This window comes from Paramormyrops kingsleyae, chromosome 14, assembly GCF_048594095.1.
Source record: "Paramormyrops kingsleyae isolate MSU_618 chromosome 14, PKINGS_0.4, whole genome shotgun sequence".
In the NCBI taxonomy this organism is placed as follows: Eukaryota; Metazoa; Chordata; class Actinopteri; order Osteoglossiformes; family Mormyridae; genus Paramormyrops; species Paramormyrops kingsleyae.
The window spans coordinates 14,084,982-14,106,177 of NC_132810.1; the positions used below are offsets into that span (position 1 = coordinate 14,084,982).

General features: G+C 49.9%; 3 protein-coding genes and 1 long non-coding RNA gene across 5 annotated transcripts; 1 reads left to right on the top strand and 3 right to left on the bottom strand.

Moving 5' to 3' along the window:
• Positions 1–254: 254 nt before the first annotated feature.
• Positions 255–3,333, bottom strand: tmem50a (transmembrane protein 50A). Its single transcript, XM_023842492.2, has 7 exons — positions 3,228–3,333; positions 2,436–2,564; positions 2,050–2,162; positions 1,903–1,970; positions 1,709–1,801; positions 1,527–1,587; positions 255–1,341 (listed from the first exon to the last, which is right to left on the bottom strand). Exons 2-7 carry the CDS (start codon positions 2,535–2,537, stop codon positions 1,296–1,298), a joined length of 483 nt encoding a protein of 160 aa, XP_023698260.1. The 5' UTR covers positions 2,538–2,564; positions 3,228–3,333; the 3' UTR covers positions 255–1,295.
• Positions 3,334–4,739: 1,406 nt separating this feature from the next.
• Positions 4,740–8,331, bottom strand: mgst3b (microsomal glutathione S-transferase 3b). The gene is made up of 4 exons (XM_023842493.2): positions 7,900–8,331; positions 7,059–7,181; positions 6,028–6,100; positions 4,740–5,638 (listed from the first exon to the last, which is right to left on the bottom strand). Exons 1-4 carry the CDS (start codon positions 8,023–8,025, stop codon positions 5,538–5,540), a joined length of 423 nt encoding a protein of 140 aa, XP_023698261.2. The 5' UTR covers positions 8,026–8,331; the 3' UTR covers positions 4,740–5,537.
• Positions 8,332–8,362: 31 nt separating this feature from the next.
• Positions 8,363–11,059, top strand: LOC111859645 (uncharacterized). Of its 2 annotated transcripts, none has more exons than XR_011982600.1 (2): positions 8,363–9,155; positions 9,271–11,059. It is a non-coding gene; the product is annotated as an uncharacterized lncRNA (long non-coding RNA). The 2 variants fall into 2 exon arrangements; XR_011982601.1 differs by having other exon boundaries at positions 8,363–8,981.
• A 1,754-nt stretch (positions 11,060–12,813) lies between these two features.
• On the bottom strand, positions 12,814–16,120 carry syf2 (SYF2 pre-mRNA-splicing factor). The gene is made up of 7 exons (XM_023842454.2): positions 16,028–16,120; positions 15,646–15,735; positions 14,893–15,018; positions 14,338–14,455; positions 13,774–13,864; positions 13,519–13,617; positions 12,814–13,157 (listed from the first exon to the last, which is right to left on the bottom strand). The coding sequence occupies exons 1-7, from the start codon at positions 16,043–16,045 to the stop codon at positions 12,992–12,994; spliced, it is 708 nt and encodes a 235-aa protein (XP_023698222.1). The 5' UTR covers positions 16,046–16,120; the 3' UTR covers positions 12,814–12,991.
• Between the last annotated feature and the right edge of the window lie 5,076 nt (positions 16,121–21,196).

A 21,196-nucleotide genomic window follows, 5' to 3' on the forward strand; every position in this document is an offset into this window, starting at 1 on the left:
GCTAACTGATCTTACTTTAGTACATAAGCATGGAAAGAGCAGAGGCCCAAAGCAGCCATTCAGGCCAGACCCGTCTGGACTTGTACGACCAGTGCCGGCCCCATGTACGTGGTGTCCCCCATTGCTGGAGGGACTCTATGCCGTATTTCCAGTCTGAGCACAGACTGCAGAAGGCTGCAACTAGTCAGGCTCACTGAGCACCTTCATGGTGCAGATCTTCTGAGATGTTTTAAGAAACACAGTCGGCACAAACCTCAACACAAAGGTTGCATGTTTTAATCTGTTATAGAGCTTTTACATTCTAAAAAAAAAACCAGTAAGACGCCCAAGTATGTAGAAAGTTTACAGAAAATAAACATTAAGATTGATTATGAGGATGAGCAGCAGGCCTCACTGCTGCTTACGGAGAGTATTCAGCATTAAGCACCTTGTCACCCAACCACCACGTCCCACACAGACTGAACACATGCTGTGTGCCGGATGCCTGACAGTGTCAGCATAACAAAGGTCATGTCAGTTTGTCAAGGGACCCCAAAGAGAATTAAACTCAGCATACACCATGTGCACATGATTTAATAAAAGACCAACTAGAGAGAACATGAAACTTTCTAAAAAGAAAAAAAGGCAGAAAGACGTTGGCTTGCTCAGAGTGAGAATGAGGACTACCCCAAACGTGTCATGACATCAGAGCTCAGCATGTACAGACTGTTCCACCTGCTGCTGTACAGCAAGTGAAGGAGTTTCACTGATGAAAGGAACAGACAACATACAGCCAGCAATGTCAAGTGGAAACATCTCAGAGAATGAGAACTTCAAAAAGAGCGCTTGAGTACCTCAGTGTGGGCAGAGAAGCTGCTCCACCCGCCTGGACTGTAAATTTATACATTTAACCAAACAGTGGGAGACTTCAGGTCAAAAACACTGTCACAGCACTGAAAACTTCAAATTATTGCTTAAAGTTCTGTTTCAGACAGCATTCTTAGAGACATTATTTTGAACATTGTGGCAAACACAGAAAGGCCTGACAGAGAGACTCCCTTGGGAAACGGGAGCTTACTCATCCAGAAGAAGACTGTGCGGCTGGACATCTCTCTATAAAAAGCCACACGGTTACTGTGGGGTATAAGCCAACTTCTAAACCCAGAAGTTTCTCAACCAAGAGCTTATGGAGGCAGCACGTCTGGAGTGGCATTGGAGGGGGCAGGAGAAGGTGGAGGATGAGAAAAGGAGAGACGCTGAAGCTTTATGTACACACAGGCATCAGTGGAACATCCCACTAGGTGACAGACAGCAGGTCACTGCCACAAGTCTTCGGTGCGACCAAATTTGAACACCAGACCCCTGAAGGAGAGAGCAGACACAATCATCCTTAAAGGGAGCCAGCACGGAAAACAGGGGAAACAGTTGCTCTTCACGTCACAGAGAAAAGTCTCACACAAGCCTGCGGCGAAGCCTCCTACAGGAAGTGTAAGCAGAGCTGAGAAATCCGGAGAGACAAACTTCAATGTAGGTTAAAGGAGACTCACCCAAAGAAAATGAAAGCGTTCTGGAAGAAAATAGCAATGCCTGGGTACACGGTATCCTTATCTGAAAGAGAAGCATGGTACATTAACGTCATCCCACTGTAAGAATAATCAGTGTACAAACTGAAGATCAGCAACCCCCAGTGCAGTGCTCCAGACCAGCCCAGAAGGCCAGGCGCACTTACGGTGCACGACGAAGACACCGAACAGGATCCACATGGAGGCGATAAGGGAACCAAAGGCCAACATGAAGCCGATGAAGAGCCAAATACGGGCACCTGTGAGAGACGGTGACAAATAGGGGCTGAATCCTCACACAGCTCACAGGGACGGCAGGCAGGCGCACGGCCTGGGATCTCAGTCACAGCCAGAACCGCACCTGTCTGCCCCATGCAGCCTTCACTGTAGCTATCCCCTCGCACCTGGCCATTGGATACTGCATTGATCCTGTCAACGGAGAAGAGAGTTAATGCTCCTCGCACTCTAGAACAGCGCTCCCACCCTGCCCGACCAGAGCGGTGCTCACATGAGGAAAGCCACAGTAGCAATTACTCCACAGACGTGGTAAGTGTGGTTGAATAGGGTATTGCTGGGGTACATCACTGCTGCATCGATAATGATCCACCAGCCAGTGAAAAACTGCAGAATGAGAGAGAGTGAGAGACAGGGAGGGAAAGGGGGGAGAAGAAGATGGGACAGAGAGAAGGGAGGGAGAGGGAGAAGGGAGGAGGAGAAGGAGGGCGGGGGATATCAGCACCCTGGACTTTGCTCCGCACTCGCCTTCCGGCGCATGGCCATACAGTAACACAGCAGTCATGGCAGGCATTTAAGCAAACTACAGATCGTGCTAATGTATCAAAAATAAGGCAGTTAAATATCTATCCGTTGTACGAGAAAAAGACATATCAGCACCAGGATGCCGGCCGCTATAGAGGCGACGGTGTTCCTCTTCTCCGCCCAGTCCACTGAGCAATCGCACTCGCCACACCGGATACTATCCAGAAATCCGGACATTCTGCTGAATTAAACACAGCTCGGGGCCTGTGGGGGTCCAGGACACAGCACACATTACTGTCACGCTACTCTGTAATCTCCAGTGTTTCACATGACCCGAAAAGCTTCACGCGACCTCACTGACTGATTCAATGGTACCTGGGTCACATTTTAAAGCTATGAAAGCTTCATGCCAGAAGGGACTATATCCCTACCCAAAGCATCTAGTTGGAATGTATCGACAAACGCCATTGTTCAAAAACAAAGTTGATTTTATTCTCAATCACAAAGGGGCCCGTTGCCTTGTGGGAAATTCAGTCCAACCAATAACTCTATGTCTCCCCAGCCAACGAATCAGCGCGACGCAAAAACTACAAGTCCCAAAACAACACTTAATCAACAACATCGCAGCCAAACTGCGACAGAGGAAACGAATATTGTTAATTATCATTTTTTTGTCAATTGGTACATCTTGAGCTTTTCAACTGACCATTTACTAATATTAAATATAATGTTATATTGCAGAGAAATTAAATCTGACTTTGTCAGTTTTAACACTGAAACTAGCCAGTTACTCTAGTAATAACCGCAAACATCGAAAACCCTTCAGATCCTGGACAAAGAACCAAGAAGATGAACATCCCGTCTATTTCACCGTCGAAATAACCGATGCTACCGCTGTCATAAACGAAAAAACAAACGTTAAATCACCTTCTCGTAGCTTAAGTTTGCGATGTATACGTCCAGTGTCTCGGCGTCAGCGTGTCTGCGCATGCGTAGGCGCCTTTTCCACGCCCCGCGACACGTGAAAATAACGTACTGGCTCACTGTCAAAAGCATCCCGGCTGCAACCTGCTTGCCTTCTGTACTGTATTACTAAAACAGATCGCTGTCCACTGACTTGTTACATTACGCCACTGCATGTCACGGGCCTCTATACTTGCTTGCAGTGAGAGCTAATCCTACAAAGAAAATAATCTGGGGAACTACATGCTTGATACAAAATTATGTCCACCCTAGGGACAGTTGTAGATGAGTTGGCGACTACTATTCTACGTTATGCAAGTTTGTGAATATGAAGGCTTTTATATGCATCTTAAAACCTAATGGAAATGAGTTACTAAATTTGATCTTTTAATAAGTCAGTCCTGCCGCAACGCAACTAATGCGTTCCTGAAAAACTTCACGTTCACTAAAATCGCTCAACCTAATAAAATACCATTATCCAACCGGAAAAATAGGATTTGGGGAAATTAGCAACTTGTACCAAACGAAACGTATTAATTAAAAAAGTGATACCGTGACCAGTAATGAAATTATATGCATCTTAAATAAGAAATAATAATATATCAATACATCATATCCTAAACATCCCCTACGGGTCTAGGAGTCTCATGAAAATAGCTTCAACCGAACGTGCTGATCTGGCTGTCGAATGCTGACTGTCGGGAGTAGTGGTGGCCAAAATGACGCTTCATGAAGTATTTGCTATATCTGACCATCTACTGGGGTCATAAAATACAGCAAATGTTTCATGATGCATCATTTTGACTATCATTAGCTTAGTATAACCGTATGTGTGACCTTGTACTCTGTACATATGGAGTTCGCATGTTCTTCACACAGGTCAGCAGTGGGTGCCCCACATTTGGGAATCTTTAAACTGCTGTGTATGTGTGTGTGTGTTTTGTGCTGGATTGGCATAGCATGCGATTAGATCACAGATGGCCTAATAGTGCAAACAGTTGTTGAAAATGCAAGAATAGATGAGGATCTGGGAAGCTGATTTTTCAGTAAAAGCTTTCTCTTTTAGATCCTGTAAAAAGGATGAATGAAGCCGATGGCTTTTTATATAAATTTATGAAATATTTTTAGAATCTAAGACTTTCACCTGTGCAATGAGTGGATGTACAAAAAGCTCGATTCTTTTAGATTTGAAAACCGGTTCAAAAGAATGATTTATTAACGAATCGGACATCACTTGGAGCTCTTTTTGCGTGCAAGCAGTGTTTCTCGCAGACCATATGGCGTTGTAGCTCGCTTAGTGGTTCTCTCTCAGATTGAAAATCACGCAAATACAAATGCTATTCGGACATGGGTACTAACTAATTGATCGCGTTAGCACAGATTTGCGGTATGATATCCCGAACTGAAGCGACTATGTACACACACACACACGTTTGTTTGTTTTTTTTTGCTATTTATATAAATGGAAAATTAACATAGCAATACATTGTACTTTTATTGCATTGGACCAATATTTGAACCATTATACATTACATTAAAATAATTTTATGATAGAATTTGTTTAAGCATATGGTGCATAAGTTCAACCAAGCAAATCAAAGCAGTGGCTCAAGCTAAGGAAGAGCCCCAGGGAAACTCCAGCAGCACATTTGCAGGCCCTGACCTCCACACTGGGAGCCCATTGGCTGGTCCACTGTATGTCTAAGGCACATATATAAAAAGGGCAAGTCACCAAGGGCATAAACCACAGATTTAAAAAGGCCAACAAGCAGCACCCAGCTAACTAAATCAAGAAATCCTGGTATGTGGTAGCTAGGGTTAAACTGGCTGGCACCCCAAGAACATCATATATTTGGAGATTGGGCTTTGCTCCCCATACACTTTAGCGTAAGGAATCCCACAACCAATCAAAGCTAATTGTGTACTAGACAGGGGAGCAGGTCAGGATTGGGATGGAAGATATCGTTACTGACTCAGAATGCAACACAAACAGGACTAAACTGTCCACATTCTGACTTTGACTAAAGGAAAGATACAGAATGAGGGCAGTTAAGAGGCAGAGAGGAAAGACACTTGGCCAGGATCTGTCCCCCCGCCCCCAGAGTACTGCTCTCATTCTGCCACCAAAGCACTCCAAGAATCATGCAAACATTCGAAAGACAGATCGTTACACCAGCAAAATTAAACATTTTATATGCCATCATGGCATAAAACTAAGCGATAATTAAATGATGTCCACTGGAGGGCGCTGACAGCTTTTTTCAATGTAAACAATTAAAACACTCTGAGCAACTGCAAAGCAACTGCAATGGAAAGGATGACGACTCCGAAGAAGCCGACATAGCCATAGGCTCCATTCATCCTTTTCACAGGATCTAAGAGAGAAAAAGAAAAGAAAGTCGACTGTATTAGTGTGCAGGAGGCCCAAGAACAGAAGCTTTTAGTGAAAAATCAGCTTCTCTGATTCTCATCCATTCATGCATCTTCAACAACTGTTTGCACTATTAGGCCATCTGTGATCTAATCGCATGGTATGCCAATCCAGCACAAAACACACACACACACACCTTCCCAAATGTGGGGCACCCACAGCTGACCTGTGTGAAGAACATGCAAACTCCAAATGTGCAGAGTACAAGGTCACACATACGGTTATATTAAGCGGCAAGTCCAGACTGACAATGCATACATGCAAAAACATCACAGATTGAAAGAGATGAAGAAATAGACTGAAAAAGTGGCCATTCGGGCCAAAGGCTCTTACTGCCGGTGTAATAACCCCAGGCGTAGGAGAAGCGGCTGGTGACCCAGATGACACCCAGCACCGAGGCGGTCGTCTGCCAGAGAGAGAGAGGGAAGGACACGCATGTAGTTGAGATTATTAGGTGATGGGTTTAAGTCAATGAGAGTCAGTATGTCTATGACCGGCTTTGTCTAAACTACTTCACCAGCACTAAGAAAGGGCCAATGTCATTTTTTAAGTTCAGGTTGTACATTTTAACGGAGGTTTTGCCGATTTCATTAAAGTGTGGAGTGGCTTTAACATAAATAACTAAAGTAACGTGATGAAACTTCAACATTAAATATATATGACCTGAGCAAATTCCAAATCATCTTCTGCATTGTTGTACGGGTTCCGGCACAGCGTACATTTCAGGGTTTTTCTACATAAATTTTTTGCATCTAATCATTCAGCAATATGCCTACCATTATTGCAACGAAACTCTGGGCAATGAGTTTTACTTGCAATACCGCCCGTCAGGTCATCAGGTCAGGTTGGGGTGCGTGTGCTGATGCAGCGCATTGCCGCACCCACCACACGGCAAAACTACTCGGGATTCCGGCTGGTGACCCCCCAGGCAGGCATACGGTCCAGTCCCACACTGGCCATCCATCTGCCGCAGCCGGGTGTTACGTGGCCGTCCCCTCGGCCTGGTCCAGCCGCTCGGGCCCTCAGCAATGAGGATCCTGCGAGCCGGATCACCCTCAGGGAATTGCGCCACATGGCCATAGTGCCGTAACAAAACAGCAGGAAGTGATAATGGTAACTGGCAGCTCATCCCTGGCTTCTCAGGACAGGTGGTGTCTCAGATAAGATCTACGCCCAGACACTTCTGGGCTGGGGACTATAACACCCAACAGCCCCCGCTCCATAAGCATGTCAGGGGAGCTCATTTAATGTCTCTAGGCAGGGAAACTCACTGCACTAACCGAAGCTCTCCAAGTGCACCATCGTTACCGAAATCGGCCCCAGAATGCTCTCTCCTTCAAGCAACTGAGCGCGGTGGTACACACCGGGTAGACGAGGCCAGCGATGGTCTGGAAGATGAGCCACTGGGGGTAAACTTCCAAAGTGTTTTGGTGGGCCCTCTGGATGCAGTTGAAGATCTGTTCTTTCTCACTGTACATAGTTGGGTACTGTCAGCGAAAAAACAACGAGAAGCTCACAGTGTGGTGCCTAAATATCCGTGTAATGATCACTAGGGATAGTACGGACTATGCAAGATTGGTTTATGGTCAATACAACAATATACACAGTATACATCCATCCATTAACTAACAAAATACACATTGTATTGAACTGTCGTTCCACACAGGTCCCCCATGGTGCATTATAAAGATAAAAAATACATACCGAAAATATAAAACAGAAATTTCACATAAATAATAAATTCTAACTAACTATTAAGGAGTTCAACTGGAATAATATTTCATGCATGACTACAGCGAAAGCCCTGCGGAGGAGAATGAACACAGTGGCTCCGTTATATAGGGGGCAACGAGGAAATTTGGAACTTCGGACCAAATGACAACTTCCGACTGGTGGTGGGGGGGGTGGGTAGGCCCCAGGAAAAGATTTTGCCGACCAAGGGCCGACTCTAGTCCAGAACCGGAAAACGTCGACGTCTCTGATAATCTTAAATTATTAAGCGTCGTAGGCTACATTTATAAAACACAGTCTCAATTCCCTGCTCACCATACATTGGCTAAGGAGAACAATTAGCAAATTCCATGTTAACCCGAACGCTTGGAACAGCATTCACCTTTGCACACCCAGACAGGCAGAAAGAGCAGCGTTTCTGCACACTCACAGCGTGTCAGCGCCTCTGAGCAGCACTCAGCCCGCCCGACCCACCTTAATGTCGTATTTCTTCCTGGCCGCGCCGACCTTGATCGCCAGGTACATGAGCATAACCAAGCTGTAGACAAAAATGAGGATCACGAAGCCGAATCTCACAGGGAGGACATCTAGGAGCTCCATAGCGAGTCAGGAGAGAGATAATGATCGCACGGCTGTAACTGGGGTCTCCCTGAAAATGAGGGAACTTTGCACGGGGCGTGCGATAAGGTCAAAATCCGCCCGTCCCCTCCTCCAACTAGATCGATCCTTGATAAAACGCTGGAATAAAGTGCACGCAACGTTTTTTTTTTCTAAGATAAGAGGGTTCATCGATCATTCTTGACACGTGTTTGTTTGATGCTTATTACTTTATTACTTTAACAAAGCGGTGAATTCAGACGGGAGCAGTAATCACGGAGCTTAGGAACATTGTAGTACTTCATTCGCAAGACAGCCAATCAGAGCACCAGGCAGAGAACGACCCGGACAGCCAATCAGAGCACCAGGCAGAGAACGACCCGGACAGCCAATCAGAGCACCAGGCAGAGAAACGACCCGGACTGCCAATCCGTCTGTCTAGTCTGTACTTGAGTTTGTTGCCTTGGCTAATATTACTGGTTTTACTGGTCCATTTCGAATTCTTCAGAGATGATTATGAAGACCGAGGGGATCTGCTTGCAAGCATAAGTTGTAGTTTCATATGTGACAATATTTTTATGTTGATTCATGTAGATGGACATCCGAATTTACATTTCCGAACGTGTAACTTTGACAGTTTTGTAAACGAAGTGTAACGTAGGCAGTCGTGTATACATTTGCGTAAACCGAAACCATCCGAATAGTGACGTTTTCGATTTTAAGCAGCTAAACAGCTTCTCGACGTATTGACTTCGCCGGCTGCCGATGGGCTAGTCGCGTTGTCCTGGTAACGGGAGCGAACTCTCCGGAACTTTCGAGAAACGGGTGCCCCTAGTTACACGGCTGGCCGGTAGGGGGAGTACGGACCCGAAAATGGCTGAAGTTGACGTGAACTGTTCGTCATTTAACATTCTTCTGGCAAATATTCCACAGTAGTGGGATATATTTAGCAAGCAGCTGTAAGTTCCCCACACAATATATCCCAATACTTTATTATTTAAGATTAAAAAAACATGTATAATAAACCTTGGCCTGTTCCAATCAGCCAATTTAAGTTACTTGAGTTGTGGCTCAAAGGGCTTTAACGTGACTTAACGTGCTCTCCACAAATAAAGTGAGCATGGATTCTGCAGGTGAGAAATGTGAGCAGGCAGCACCTGCAATGCTCAATGTCTGCCTCAAGGTGGTGCTGAAGAAGCCACCTGGGGCCCCTCGCACTCCTACCGACACAGCCCCTCGCCCTTACAGGAGAAACCGGTCCAGGTCGCCCATTGGCACCAACCTGAGCCTAGAAGGTGAGGCCACCCGTCTCCCGGCTGAGAAGCAGGAGCTGCTGCATATCGCCCAGACCATCACCACCAAGGCCCTGGGGGTGTCGACCCTGCAGCTGGCTGCCAGCGTACAGCCCCTGCTGGGGCCAGAGTAGTACCTGAAACTGGAGGCCGCAGGGAGCCCCAGCGAGGTGTGTCTATTCCTGCAGCCAGAGCCCCTGGGCCTTGGCACACCTGCCTCTCCTTGTGCTGTGCGCTTGTTCACTGAAGCGCATTTCTGTGGTGCCATGAACCATGGTGAGGCAGGTCTGCCTGCGTTTTAATGACACTCCGCCCCTCTGTGCCTACTGTGTAGCTTCATGTACTCGGTTTCTGTTTTATTGATCATATGACTGAATGTCACCTCAGGGAGCCTTGAAGGAGGATGAGGTGACATCATGGGCCCTGTGGGGGTGGGGGGGGGTAGGTGCGTTTGATGTGCTTATGCACATAGGCTATGTTCACACTGCAGGGCTTAATGCTAAATTCTGATTTCCTGCTCAGATCGGATTTTTTGTTTGCCAATTCACATTTAATGTGGGCAATATCAGATTTCAATGTGAACGGTTCACTATACTGAAGTGGCCCGTGTGCGCACAAAACAACAAAGACACAATGACGCGCATGTGCAAAAACAAAGACGTCACTTTACTGATTCGAAAACTGCTCGGTTATGATATGAACCTTCCAGTTTTGCCTGAACAGATTTATCTTCCCAAATACTTATTAAATCCAGCACCTCACTGTCCCTCCACTGGCCAACTTCTGTGCTCTCCTCCATGTGTGGCACTCTGACGGGGACATATGGTGACTTCCGCCTGCGCAGAATTGACGAACGTCGATCGAGAGTGACGTAAAAGTCGCATGAATTCCGATTTCACCGTTCAGACTGAGGTCGCTTTGCGAAAAAGTCAGACCTGTATCCGATTTATGACCACATACTGAAGTGGCCCAAACCGGAATTGAGAAAAATCAGATTCCACGTGACTTGTGCTGTTCACATTGATGGAAAAAAAATGCGATCCGAGTCACATATGAGCAAAAAATCGTATTTGGGCCACATTTGTCCTGTAGTGTGAACGTAGCCATAGAGTCCCTCATTAGGACCTCAGGAAGAATCCTCTCTCTCATAGAGGTGGTTGTGCGTGTGTGCGCGTGCGATGGTGCCTCCTGCAGCCGAGGGGTCGCTGGATGTCTCCAGTCTACGTCAGCCTCTCCCTTCGCAAACGGAGGCAGCTGATGAGGGCCCCACCTCCAGGCTGCTCACACGTGACCCTGACCCCACGGCGTACCACCAGGCTCCTCGCACGTACTCCCCCTGTCGTCTAACTCCTAGTCCTCATCTTTCACTGCAGAATAATGTGGCCAAACGCCCCACATCCAGGCCCCCCGCTGGTCTGGAGAGCGCGGCCAGAAGGGAGGAGCCGGCAGCTGGCCACAGCCCTTACGGCCGATGGGTGCCCATGAAAGAGTGTCGTTCCCTCTCCTGAGTGACAAAATCCCACCTTCAAAAACACAGTAGCGCTGTAGCCAGGTGCAGTGACATTGTGATGTCCTGGACAGTCTGTCCGATTAAAATGTTAGATGTTTTCTTTCAGATATAAAATCAAATAGTTGGAGGAAGATGAGGAATTCGTGCAGGTGGGATGTTTTTTTATAAGCTTATCATTGCTGTTCTGCTGTGTATATATTTGGTTTTTGCAGTTTAAATAAAGACTCATCCAATACTCTGCCTCCTTCTTAAGACCGAAACAGGCCTGGTATCTCATTCCCACTTACACACTGCTAGTAATGTACACCCTACCCAAGCAGAGCCCAATCCCAGCATGCCTCATAGCAGCTGATCTGAGCAGACGTGTTACCCAAGTTACCTGATGGTGGAGACACTCCAGCACGGTGTGTCGCAGGCTCCCCTCACCAAACGCCTCAACACAGTCATGTGGTTTACAGGTCAGCACACTGGGACAGTAGGAGAGTGTCTGTACAGCCACATAATCATGCAGCTTACTGCCATCTCACACACACAGCCTCGGCTCTGACGTGCTGCAGTGAGATCCACAGACCAGAACATCTTTCATGGGGAAAAAAACAAGGGTAATGAAAGATGTAATAGAATAAGCCACCAGCTGGGGGCGCACTGTCACCATCATATTAAAAAAAGAGCTGAAAACTCGGCCAGCAGCGAGCAAGACTTGGGAGTTCACAGAGTAGCAAGATAATTTTCCCTGCTTCTTTGGCCATGTGAACTAACCGTAGATGGGGGGGGGGGGGCGCAACAGAATCACTGTGCTCTCGCATGCAGGTGGTGTCCACACCCACAAAGCCCAAGCCTGAGAGTGGGCACTAGACTGCCGTCCCAGTTGCCAGCAGTAACAGCTCTCCGACACCCAGCTAGTCCAGAGAGGGCCACGCACTCACACGCACCCCCGCCCGTTTGTTTCCGTGGCATGTGAGATAATCATCTTTGTCGTTCGCCGGAGGCGAACTCTACCCTGAAATTCGGAACATTCCTGCAAAGCCACTAACGCATCTTAACACATCTTTAAAAATAAAAAGAGAGCCTCTTGTTTACAGGCTCACACAAAGGAGCGCATTGTGTGGCTGCCACACAGAACGCCTTCAGTTCTCCTTGGGGAAAAAGTGCCAGTTGCTCTCTGACAAGCTTCACATGGTAAACTCTGCATCCAGATGCCACGAATATCCCGATGGCTGTGCCGCTGTCACATGACGCGTATTTTTGTTCAAAGACTGTTTCGGCAGAGGTCCCCCCCTTCCCAAAAGGGCAAGTCCCTGCCAGCCAATGGGACACACACACACTCTTGGACAGCGTAGCCACATGACAGAGCCCCTACCCAACCGCCAGACGTGGCAGAGCTCTGTACAGGGTATGGCTACCCAAGCTAAAGCCCTCACTAGCACAGGGACAGCCCATCCCTCCCCCAACAAATACAACCAGATTTGGGTATCAAAAGACTGCATTTGCATCCTGCATCGCCGGGACTGAAGCAAGTAAACCGTAAACAACTTGTGAGTCTGAAATGGCTTTGGAAAGGCTTCCATTATTATACGCTTTGAGGATGATTCATAACTCCAATTCATACTGATGGAAACCTTACACAAGGACATCTGACTCGCGTTATGAAAATTACATGCTGCTTATCAGTGCAGGACCTCAAGGCACCGCCACGTCGATCCACTAGGGGGCGCAGTGACGTGCCCATGGCTGGCTGGAGCATGGGAATCGGCACTGCAGCCTTTGACCGTTTCTTGAGTCACAAGCCTTCACATAGCCACCATCCTGGCCAGGGACTGACAACTCGACAGATGGGGGAGATGCCAAGCAGCGGCCCTGCCCACTTGGACCCGCTGTGACGTGGTGATGCCCTCACACATACCAGCCGCCACAAGATCACACGCAAAGGCTAACACACACACACACACACACACACACACACACACAACTGCAGTGAGGCACCAGGAGAACATTCCAACATTTTATTAAGCAACAGAACCACAGGAATGCTATTGCATCCGAGATCCTCTCTTTCGCACAAACAAAAGGACAGAAAGCATTTTTAAAAGTTCCCGTTCGGAGGTCTGGGGGCACGAGCAGAAAGGCAGCGAGGCAGGAACACAGAGCAGACTGGGGATTGGGGGCATCAGACAGCTGTGCCGCGCTCCAAGTTCTGCTTTATCTCAGCCGTGTACTTCCCGTAGAAGCGCTCCGCCTTCTTGTTGAACTTGGCATTCCTCTCGTTGATGTAGTCGATATCCGCATCGTCGTTATAGGCCCGGCGCCGGCTGTACTTCGACCTTTTTGCAATCCTATTTGGGGGGCGGGGGGGTCAGGAGGAGGAGGTAGAGGGGTCAGGGGTGTTACAGCTGCCACCAGCATCCTGGAACACCGCATAACACAACCACCACCTATTAAGCATCGGGCAGACATAGAATTAGGCCCAGTAAAATGACTAGATGTAATAGTGACTATAAGGAACACAGATTTTCAGTTAATTGACTGTGATTAAGGGAGAAAGAGTCACCCACCTGCACAGGGCGCTGGACCCCACTCATTCACATTTTATCTACTTTATCCAAAGTCCTTTTAAAAAGCAGGGTCAGACGGTCCTTGGAGCAATCACACTGCCCCCCTCGCATCTCAGAAAAACCAGAACACAGGGAAACTCACTGTTTCTCTACATCCTCCACCATGCGGTCGATGCCCTCCTTGGTGGGAACGTGGGTCCCATGAATCAGGCTGTTGGAGGTGGGGTGGAAATCCTCCCCACTGGAACAGGAAGTGACAGCATTACGCACTGATTACAAACATAAAGCAGGAAGTAGACAAGTGCACAGAGGCGCTGGTCACGTCCAGCAGCACGGCTCTGACCCCCAAACACTGACATTTCCCCTACGGCTGCAGGGACGGGCAGTGCACACTCACCACTCCTCCCGCTGACGCGCGTAGTTCTCCATGTCGGGCTGAATCTGCCTGGTGAGCCGCTGGTACTGCCGTAACTGGGCCTCCGCATAGCCTGGGGGACCAAGGCACTATCAATGGGCAGCACTTACAAGTGACACGACTCAAACACCCCTGTGGCCCAGTATCCCCCCTCTGGCCCTCCACCCCACCAATGCAGCTTTGATGCAGCGGATGGTTGCCATACTCATCACAGCTCCTCTGTGAAGCATTAAAGTACAATCACTTAAAGATGATCTCTCAGCCTGTGCTTCAGTGGAGAGAGATGTCAAGCTGCCAGTGTCGTACACAGGGAGAACAGCCCATCCTGCTCCGCTAATGACCCGCCTCACCCGAGAAGCCAGGGTCCGGGCGAATCCGCCAACGGCCGACCCGCCTCACCCGAGAAGCCAGGGTCCGGGCGAATCCGCCAACGGCCGACCCGCCTCACCAGAGAAGCCAGGGTCCGGGCGAATCCGCCAACGGCCGACCCGCCTCACCAGAGAAGCCAGGGTCCGGGCGAATCCGCCAACGGGCAACCCGCCTCACCCGAGAAGCCAGGGTCCGGGTTCCTCCTCTTCTTCTTCCGCTCCCATCGCTCTGCGTCCTCCGCGCTGATCTCCAGCAACTTCACCCTGTCATAGTCTTCACCACGGGCCACGCAATCCTGATGGAGACATGGAGGGAGGCGGCTTACAGACGTGTGTGAACAGAGACAGACACACACACCAAGAACAGCCGGCACCTCAGCTCACTGGAGCCAGTCAGCGTGGCCAGCAGAGTGAGCATATTGTCTGGCTCGCCTACAAGGCTTCGGATAGATGGCAGAGCTTACAGAGCTCTGACCTCAAGCTGCACTAATGTGTCGGTCCCTCTCAGTCAGAAGATGTAGCTGAACTCATACATATGCAACAGAAGCATCAATACAACATGGAACGGAATTTGACCTGTGCAGCAGGAAGCTACGGTCTTCTCATGCATGCCGTCACTGCCCTAACTGATTTGCTGACATGCCTGCGAAGGTGGCCTGAAATGGACTGCTGGCAGAGAGCCCTCTTTCGGGTGCCACATCAGGCTCAGTCATGCCACGCTCATGGTCAGTACCTTCTTCTTCTCATCCACCTGCAGCTCCCACTCCAGTCTGGCTTTCTTGGCCTCCCAGTTAGCTGGGAGTTTCATGCGCTTGTCCTCCTCCACCACCTCCTGGTGGTTCAGCTTGCGAGCTTCATTCTAGGGTATGCATCAAGTGAAGTAAAGCGTGCTGTACTATCATACCATCTACAAACAGCAGGGGCCAATCTTACTCAGAAAGAGTCATTGTGGATGCAGATTTTCACTGCAGCTCCCTAATTGGATTAGTAGTGAGAGGACTGATCGTTTAAAGCAGGGGTCTCCAACTCAGGTCCTGCTACTATCCAGTTGGTTTTCAATCCTACCTGGCTTCTGATGAGCCACACATATTCTCAGGTAAATACCAGGAGCAGGTGTGGCTCATCAGAAGCCAAGTAGGATAGAAAACCTACGGGATAGTAGCTCTCCAGGACCGGAGTTGGAGACCCCTGGTTTAAAGAGTCCTCACACCTGCCATAAAGGTTATCCCAAAAACCTGCACACACACTGGCCCTTTTGTGGATAATACTGGCTACCCCTGGCATGCGAAACAACGTACATTCAGGCAACAAGTAACGAGGGGCGGGTTTCACAATGCTTACTAACACGATTTAATTAATTCACCTGAAACGGACAGTGGTCATATAGCTGTCAGGAAACGCCGTGACTGTCTCTGAAATGTCCCCCCGCGAGGCCCAGGACACTAACCGGGCCGGACCCAGCCAGGGCCAGCACGAGCACACTCACCCTTTTGAAGTGAAGCTCGCGGAACTTCCTCAGCCTCTCCTCTCTTTTCTGTGAAACTGGTGATTCTTCGTCAACCGACAACCCAGCACCCTGAATAAGGAGATGTAGACATTGTGAAAAGAATAAATCACGGAGGGGGAGGATAAGCTATGAACTAACAAACCGCGCAAGTGTAGTCATTAGTCAGTCGCTAACAGCTAGCAGACGGCTACAAACAAAGCGGCCTCGGCCTCATAACCAGATGAATGTTGGCTTACAAGACCGCCTCGACTCGTTTATCAGTGTCATTTAAGATACTTCGCGCCTACCGTCTACATTATAACGATACAACAGAACATTCGCAAAACTGAAAACTTTATATATCCGGAGAATATTGACCAACCTCAGTGGCCGACGCCATATTGAATATGGGCTATAGACGGGCTATAAGCCGGATATTGCGCAAGGTTCGGGTACGTCACACTCCTGAGGCGCATGCGTGACTCAAATCCGCGATCGTTTTTTATGTTATGATTATTAATGATAGTGATGGACTCAATCGTCATATGCAGCTCATGGCAGTATTTGTATTAAAGGGGACTGGGGAGTACACAGCAGCCACCCCGATTACAAACTAGGAGCACAGCTGACCCATTTTACACATCTTATCGATACTGATGGTGCATGCAAAGCACGAGTCGTCCTGGACATATCAAAGCAAGACTCAAAAATAATAATTGGTTACAGAAAACAGTGCCGGAAATCGAAATTATAAACAGAATACAGAGCAACAGATTCTGCAGTAGGCTGAATCGCACTATGACAAAGATACTGCTCTTTATTTTTGCATGTTTGTCTTTTTATGTCAGCGTTTTTTGTCTTAATGAAAACAAAACACCAAAAATACCCCATCGGTGCAAACAGCACCCCTGCTGGTGCATGGAGGAATTCTCATGGGGGGGTGAAATATACATAAGCGAAGTCAGACGTTGGCCCCACAGGGGCAGAATGACGGTGACGCCATGCCTTTTATTTGATTGAAACAGCTGCCAGCGTAGGTTGTTTGAAATTCCGGCTGTTTTGTTTTTTCCCCAAGCCGATAAAACATAAACTGCATGCCTTCTGTAAGGCTCTACCCCCAAAATGAAGCAGCTAAGAAACTCTTCCATGGTTGACAGCTTACAGCAGACATGAACAAACGGGGCAGGCATTGGAACGGGCTGGGTGGGGGCTGCCTCCAATGACAAAAGCCACAGGGCACCCCCCCCCCCCAAACAAGCTCAAACTTTATTAGAGAGATACCTCTGAGAGTGTGAAAGAATGTTAAAGGAGTGTAGCTGACCCTGGACCTGCATAAACACAGCCTGTTGACAGGCTCAGAGCTGGGTGGTGGGGAATGCACGGTTTTCATGTGACTTTCACATCGGTTTGGCTGATGCCTTCTCTATTTGATTGTGTTATAATTAATAAACTTCTTTAAAAGGATGCAATTAAGTCATGTTTACAGTCTTAGATGAAAGCATGACCAAGATCACAGGCAGTGCTAATGCACTGATGCAATTAGCTGTTAGCCAGATGGGGGCGATGTGAGGTGAAGCGGCATGGGAGGCGGAGCAGAACCATTAATGGACCGTCACATTTACAAGGATGATAAGGGTACAGAAAGAGTAAGACGGATGTGGTGATGCTAAGGAGCAGGATAGATGTGGAGACACAATGTACAGGAGTGGGACAGACGTGGAGGCGCGCAGGGCAGGAGAGGGGTGGATGTGGTGATGTTAAGGGCAGGAGTGGGATGCACGTGGACAGGAAAGGAGCAAAATGGATGAGAAGCGATGGACAGGAGCAGGACAGACACAGAGACGCGAAGGACAGGAGCGGGACAGACACAGAGACACTAAGGACAGGAGCGGGACAGACGCAGAGACACTAAGGACAGGAGCGGGACAGACGCAGAGACGCGAAGGACAGGAGCGGGACAGATGCAGAGACACTAAGGACAGGAGCGGGACAGACAGAGACACTAAGGACAGGAGCGGGACAGACGCAGAGACGCGAAGGACAGGAGCGGGACAGACGCAGAGACGCGAAGGACAGGAGCGGGACAGACGCAGAGACGCGAAGGACAGGAGCGGGACAGACGCAGAGATGTGAAGGATAGGAGCGGGACAGACGCAGAGACGCTAAGGACAGGAGCGGGACAGACGCAGAGACGCGAAGGACAGGAGCGGGACAGACGCAGAGACGCGAAGGACAGGAGCGGGACAGACGCAGAGACGCGAAGGACAGGAGCGGGACAGACGCAGAGACGCGAAGGACAGGAGCGGGACAGACGCAGAGACGCGAAGGACAGGAGCGGGACAGACTCAGAGACGCGAAGGACAGGAGCGGGACAGACGCAGAGACGCGAAGGACAGGAGCGGGACAGACGCAGAGACGCTAAGGACAGGAGCGGGACAGACGCAGAGACGCGAAGGACAGGAGCGGGACAGACGCAGAGACGCTAAGGACAGGAGCAGGACAGACGCAGAGATGCAGGCTGGAAAAGCAGTAGCCACAACGTGTTTTTAAGAGTACACATATAGGGGGGGTTAAGCATAGGAGAGCAGGAGGTGAGGGGGCCTTTGGCTCAGAGCAGGAGGGGGGACTAGGGGAGGGCTATAAATCTTTGCTGTAGTTTTCTGCTCACCACCTTGATATGTCATGACTGATGTTTAGCATCATGAAAGTTCTGTTGAACAGGCACTCACTCGGTCCGGCCTCTGGGACCCCCCCCCCCCCCTTACCAATACCCTGGTGGCATGCCATCCTCTTCACCTGCATGGTCCCCTCACTGGGGGTCATACACTGGGGAGGCACAGTCTCGGGCATTCAGATGCCCTCAGCTCGGTGGATCATCACACCTTGGGGCACTGGTGCAGAAATGTCACATCCTGCTGGGTCAGGGTGAGCACGTTTCCATGTGAACCACTAGGGGGTGCACTACAGACTCTGCAGTCAGAAACTCTGGCACCCATGACATCCCAGCCACTTAATTTCCTTCTGTTGCACTGTATTGTCACTCCCTCCATTTAATGCTTGTTCACTTCCTGTCATATGACCCAGATCTGCCTGGGATTAGATGACCATTGAGCACATTGATGGTGGGTCTGGGGCCATCATCAGAAGCCCTCTCCAGCTGTCAGAAGGTGGTTTGCTGTCCATCCTCATAGCTTGCATTCCATCACAAGGTGACCAGTGCCGGTGGCCATCAGTGTGACAGCGCTCTTCCAGTTTGACCAACATGGGCTCTGCGTCATGCTCAAGCCGAGTCTATCTGCCTCACATCTGGACCTTGACCCAAATAGAGCAGCTAATAGAAACAGTCTCTTCTCAGTACAGCCTAGTACAGTACAGCCTAGGTGCTGCTCTGCCCCCCCCCCCCCCCCTCCCTCCACCCCACAAAGGCACTGTCGCTGTAGAATCAGACTCACAGAGTAAAGTTGTCTCACCAACAGACCTTAGAGGCACGGCTGGGGCTAATGCTCACGGCCTCGTGCCTGGGGGATACTCCCCTCTCTCTCTCTCCCTCTCCTCTCTCTCCCTCCCTCCCTCTCCTCTCTCCCTCTCTCTATCCCAGGCACTACTGCCTTCCACTCCAGTTCATGCCATGCAGGGGGGGGGGGGGCAGAGCAGCACCTAGGCTGTACTGAGATGGTGGCCTGTTACCTGCCAGGTCTGCTAGGATGGCCAAGGTCGTACTGCAGCTCAGTTTTGTCAAACTGGCCTGCACAGGAGGAGGGGCCAGTAGGGGGGGGGAGTCGGAGTGACGTGAACACTGACAGGGATTTCACCTCACATTCAGAACAGCAGAGGGCACTAGAGGGCTCTTTTAAGAATTAAAATGGAAATCTGTGTGTGTGTGTGTGTCTAAATGTGTTTGTGTACATTTACCTGTGTGTGTGTGTGGTGTGTGTGTGTGTGTCCCTGTGTGTTTACCCTTGTGTGTGTGCCTGTGCATTTACCTGCATGTGTGTGCGTAATTGGCTGCATGTGTGTGTGAGCATGTATGTGTTTGCCTGCGTGTGCATGTGCATGAATGGCGGCATGTGTGCATGCATGCACATTTACCTGCATGTGAGTGTGCATGTGTGTGTGCATGACTAGCTACATGTGTGTGCATATGCATTTACCTGCATGTGTATGCATGTGCATGTCTGGCTGCGTGCGTGAGCGTTTGCCTGCAGCGCGTGCGATTACCTGCATGTGTATGCGTGTGCATGTCTGGCTGTGTGCATGAGCGTTTGCCTACATGTGTGTGCATGACTGGCTGGGCATGTGTGTGCATGCCTGTCTGGCTCCATGCGTGCATGATAAACTGCATATGTGTGTGTATGCGTGACTGGCATCGTGCGTGTGTGTGCCTGTGCGTGACTGGCTGTGTGCGCGTGACTAGTTGCGCATGTGGACCCCCCCCCCCCCCCCCCCCCCGATCCCATGACACTGCTTGACAGGACGTGATCAAACACTGCTTGGCCTGCATAAGTACTCCAATCTGGCAAAGCAAACTCAGAGCAGGACTTTACTACTGTTTCTTCCAGCGGCAAAGAGGGGGGGGCTGGCAGGGAAAACTGCTGCCCCCCCTGCTTTGAGGCAGATCAGAATTCCCCCAGCAGCCCGTCCGGTCCCAACCTCTGCTGCGGCTCCTGGGGACAGTCTGCCCCCCCCCCATTAGAGCGCAGTCAGTGACACGCGCCAAACCGCTGCCCATGATGTCACTTCCCCCTAGTTGCGGCGCTTTGGCTCTGCACCCCACACAAAATGGGAAGTCCCGTCTCAAAGCCCCCTTTCATGTCGGGGGGGGGGGGGGGGGGGGCAACAAGAACTTGTTTCATCTTTGTATTTGAAATTGGTTCCAAACTTCTCTGCTGTGAGGTGGGACTGCTGGCTGCTGGGGGGGGGGGGTGATGGACGGGCCAGGGGTGTGATGGATGGGGGGGGGGGGGGCACTGGAGAATTACTTGGATGGCACTGGGCCCGCTTGGCAGCCCCCCCGGACCCTGGAGCTCTCAAAACCCCCTTTCTTCTGTTGCCAGAGTGGGCTGAGGTGGGGGGGAATTAAAGGAAGGGAACGGGGCCCCCCAAAAGGATTCACCCCCCCGCCCTCGCACCCTGGGGCCTGGCTTAGGTAAGTCTGTCCGTTTAGGTCAGGCTGGCTGCTGCATGAGGATGAGCCACCGTTTTTATCGTCGCGTTTCTCCTTGCTGCCTGACGGCTTTGGGGGGGGGGGGGGGGGGGGGGGGCACCGTGAGGCCGTCATGGCTGCTGCTCTGGCTTACTCCCTACCCCCCCATATTGATGACATTAGACTGATTCGAGAGAGCAGAAACAACTGCTGCCCCCCCCCCCACGTCTGGGCAACTAGCATCGCTCACTACTGACAAGTGTCCCCCCCCACCAGATCAAAAGCAGGCGCAGATTAACTCCAGCCATGCTGACTAACCCTTTCTTTGCTGGCCCAGATTGGTGGCACCCAAAAACTGTGCTCCATGTTTATCAGGCGTCATGCCTGGGCTGCAGTGGGAAGCCCCCC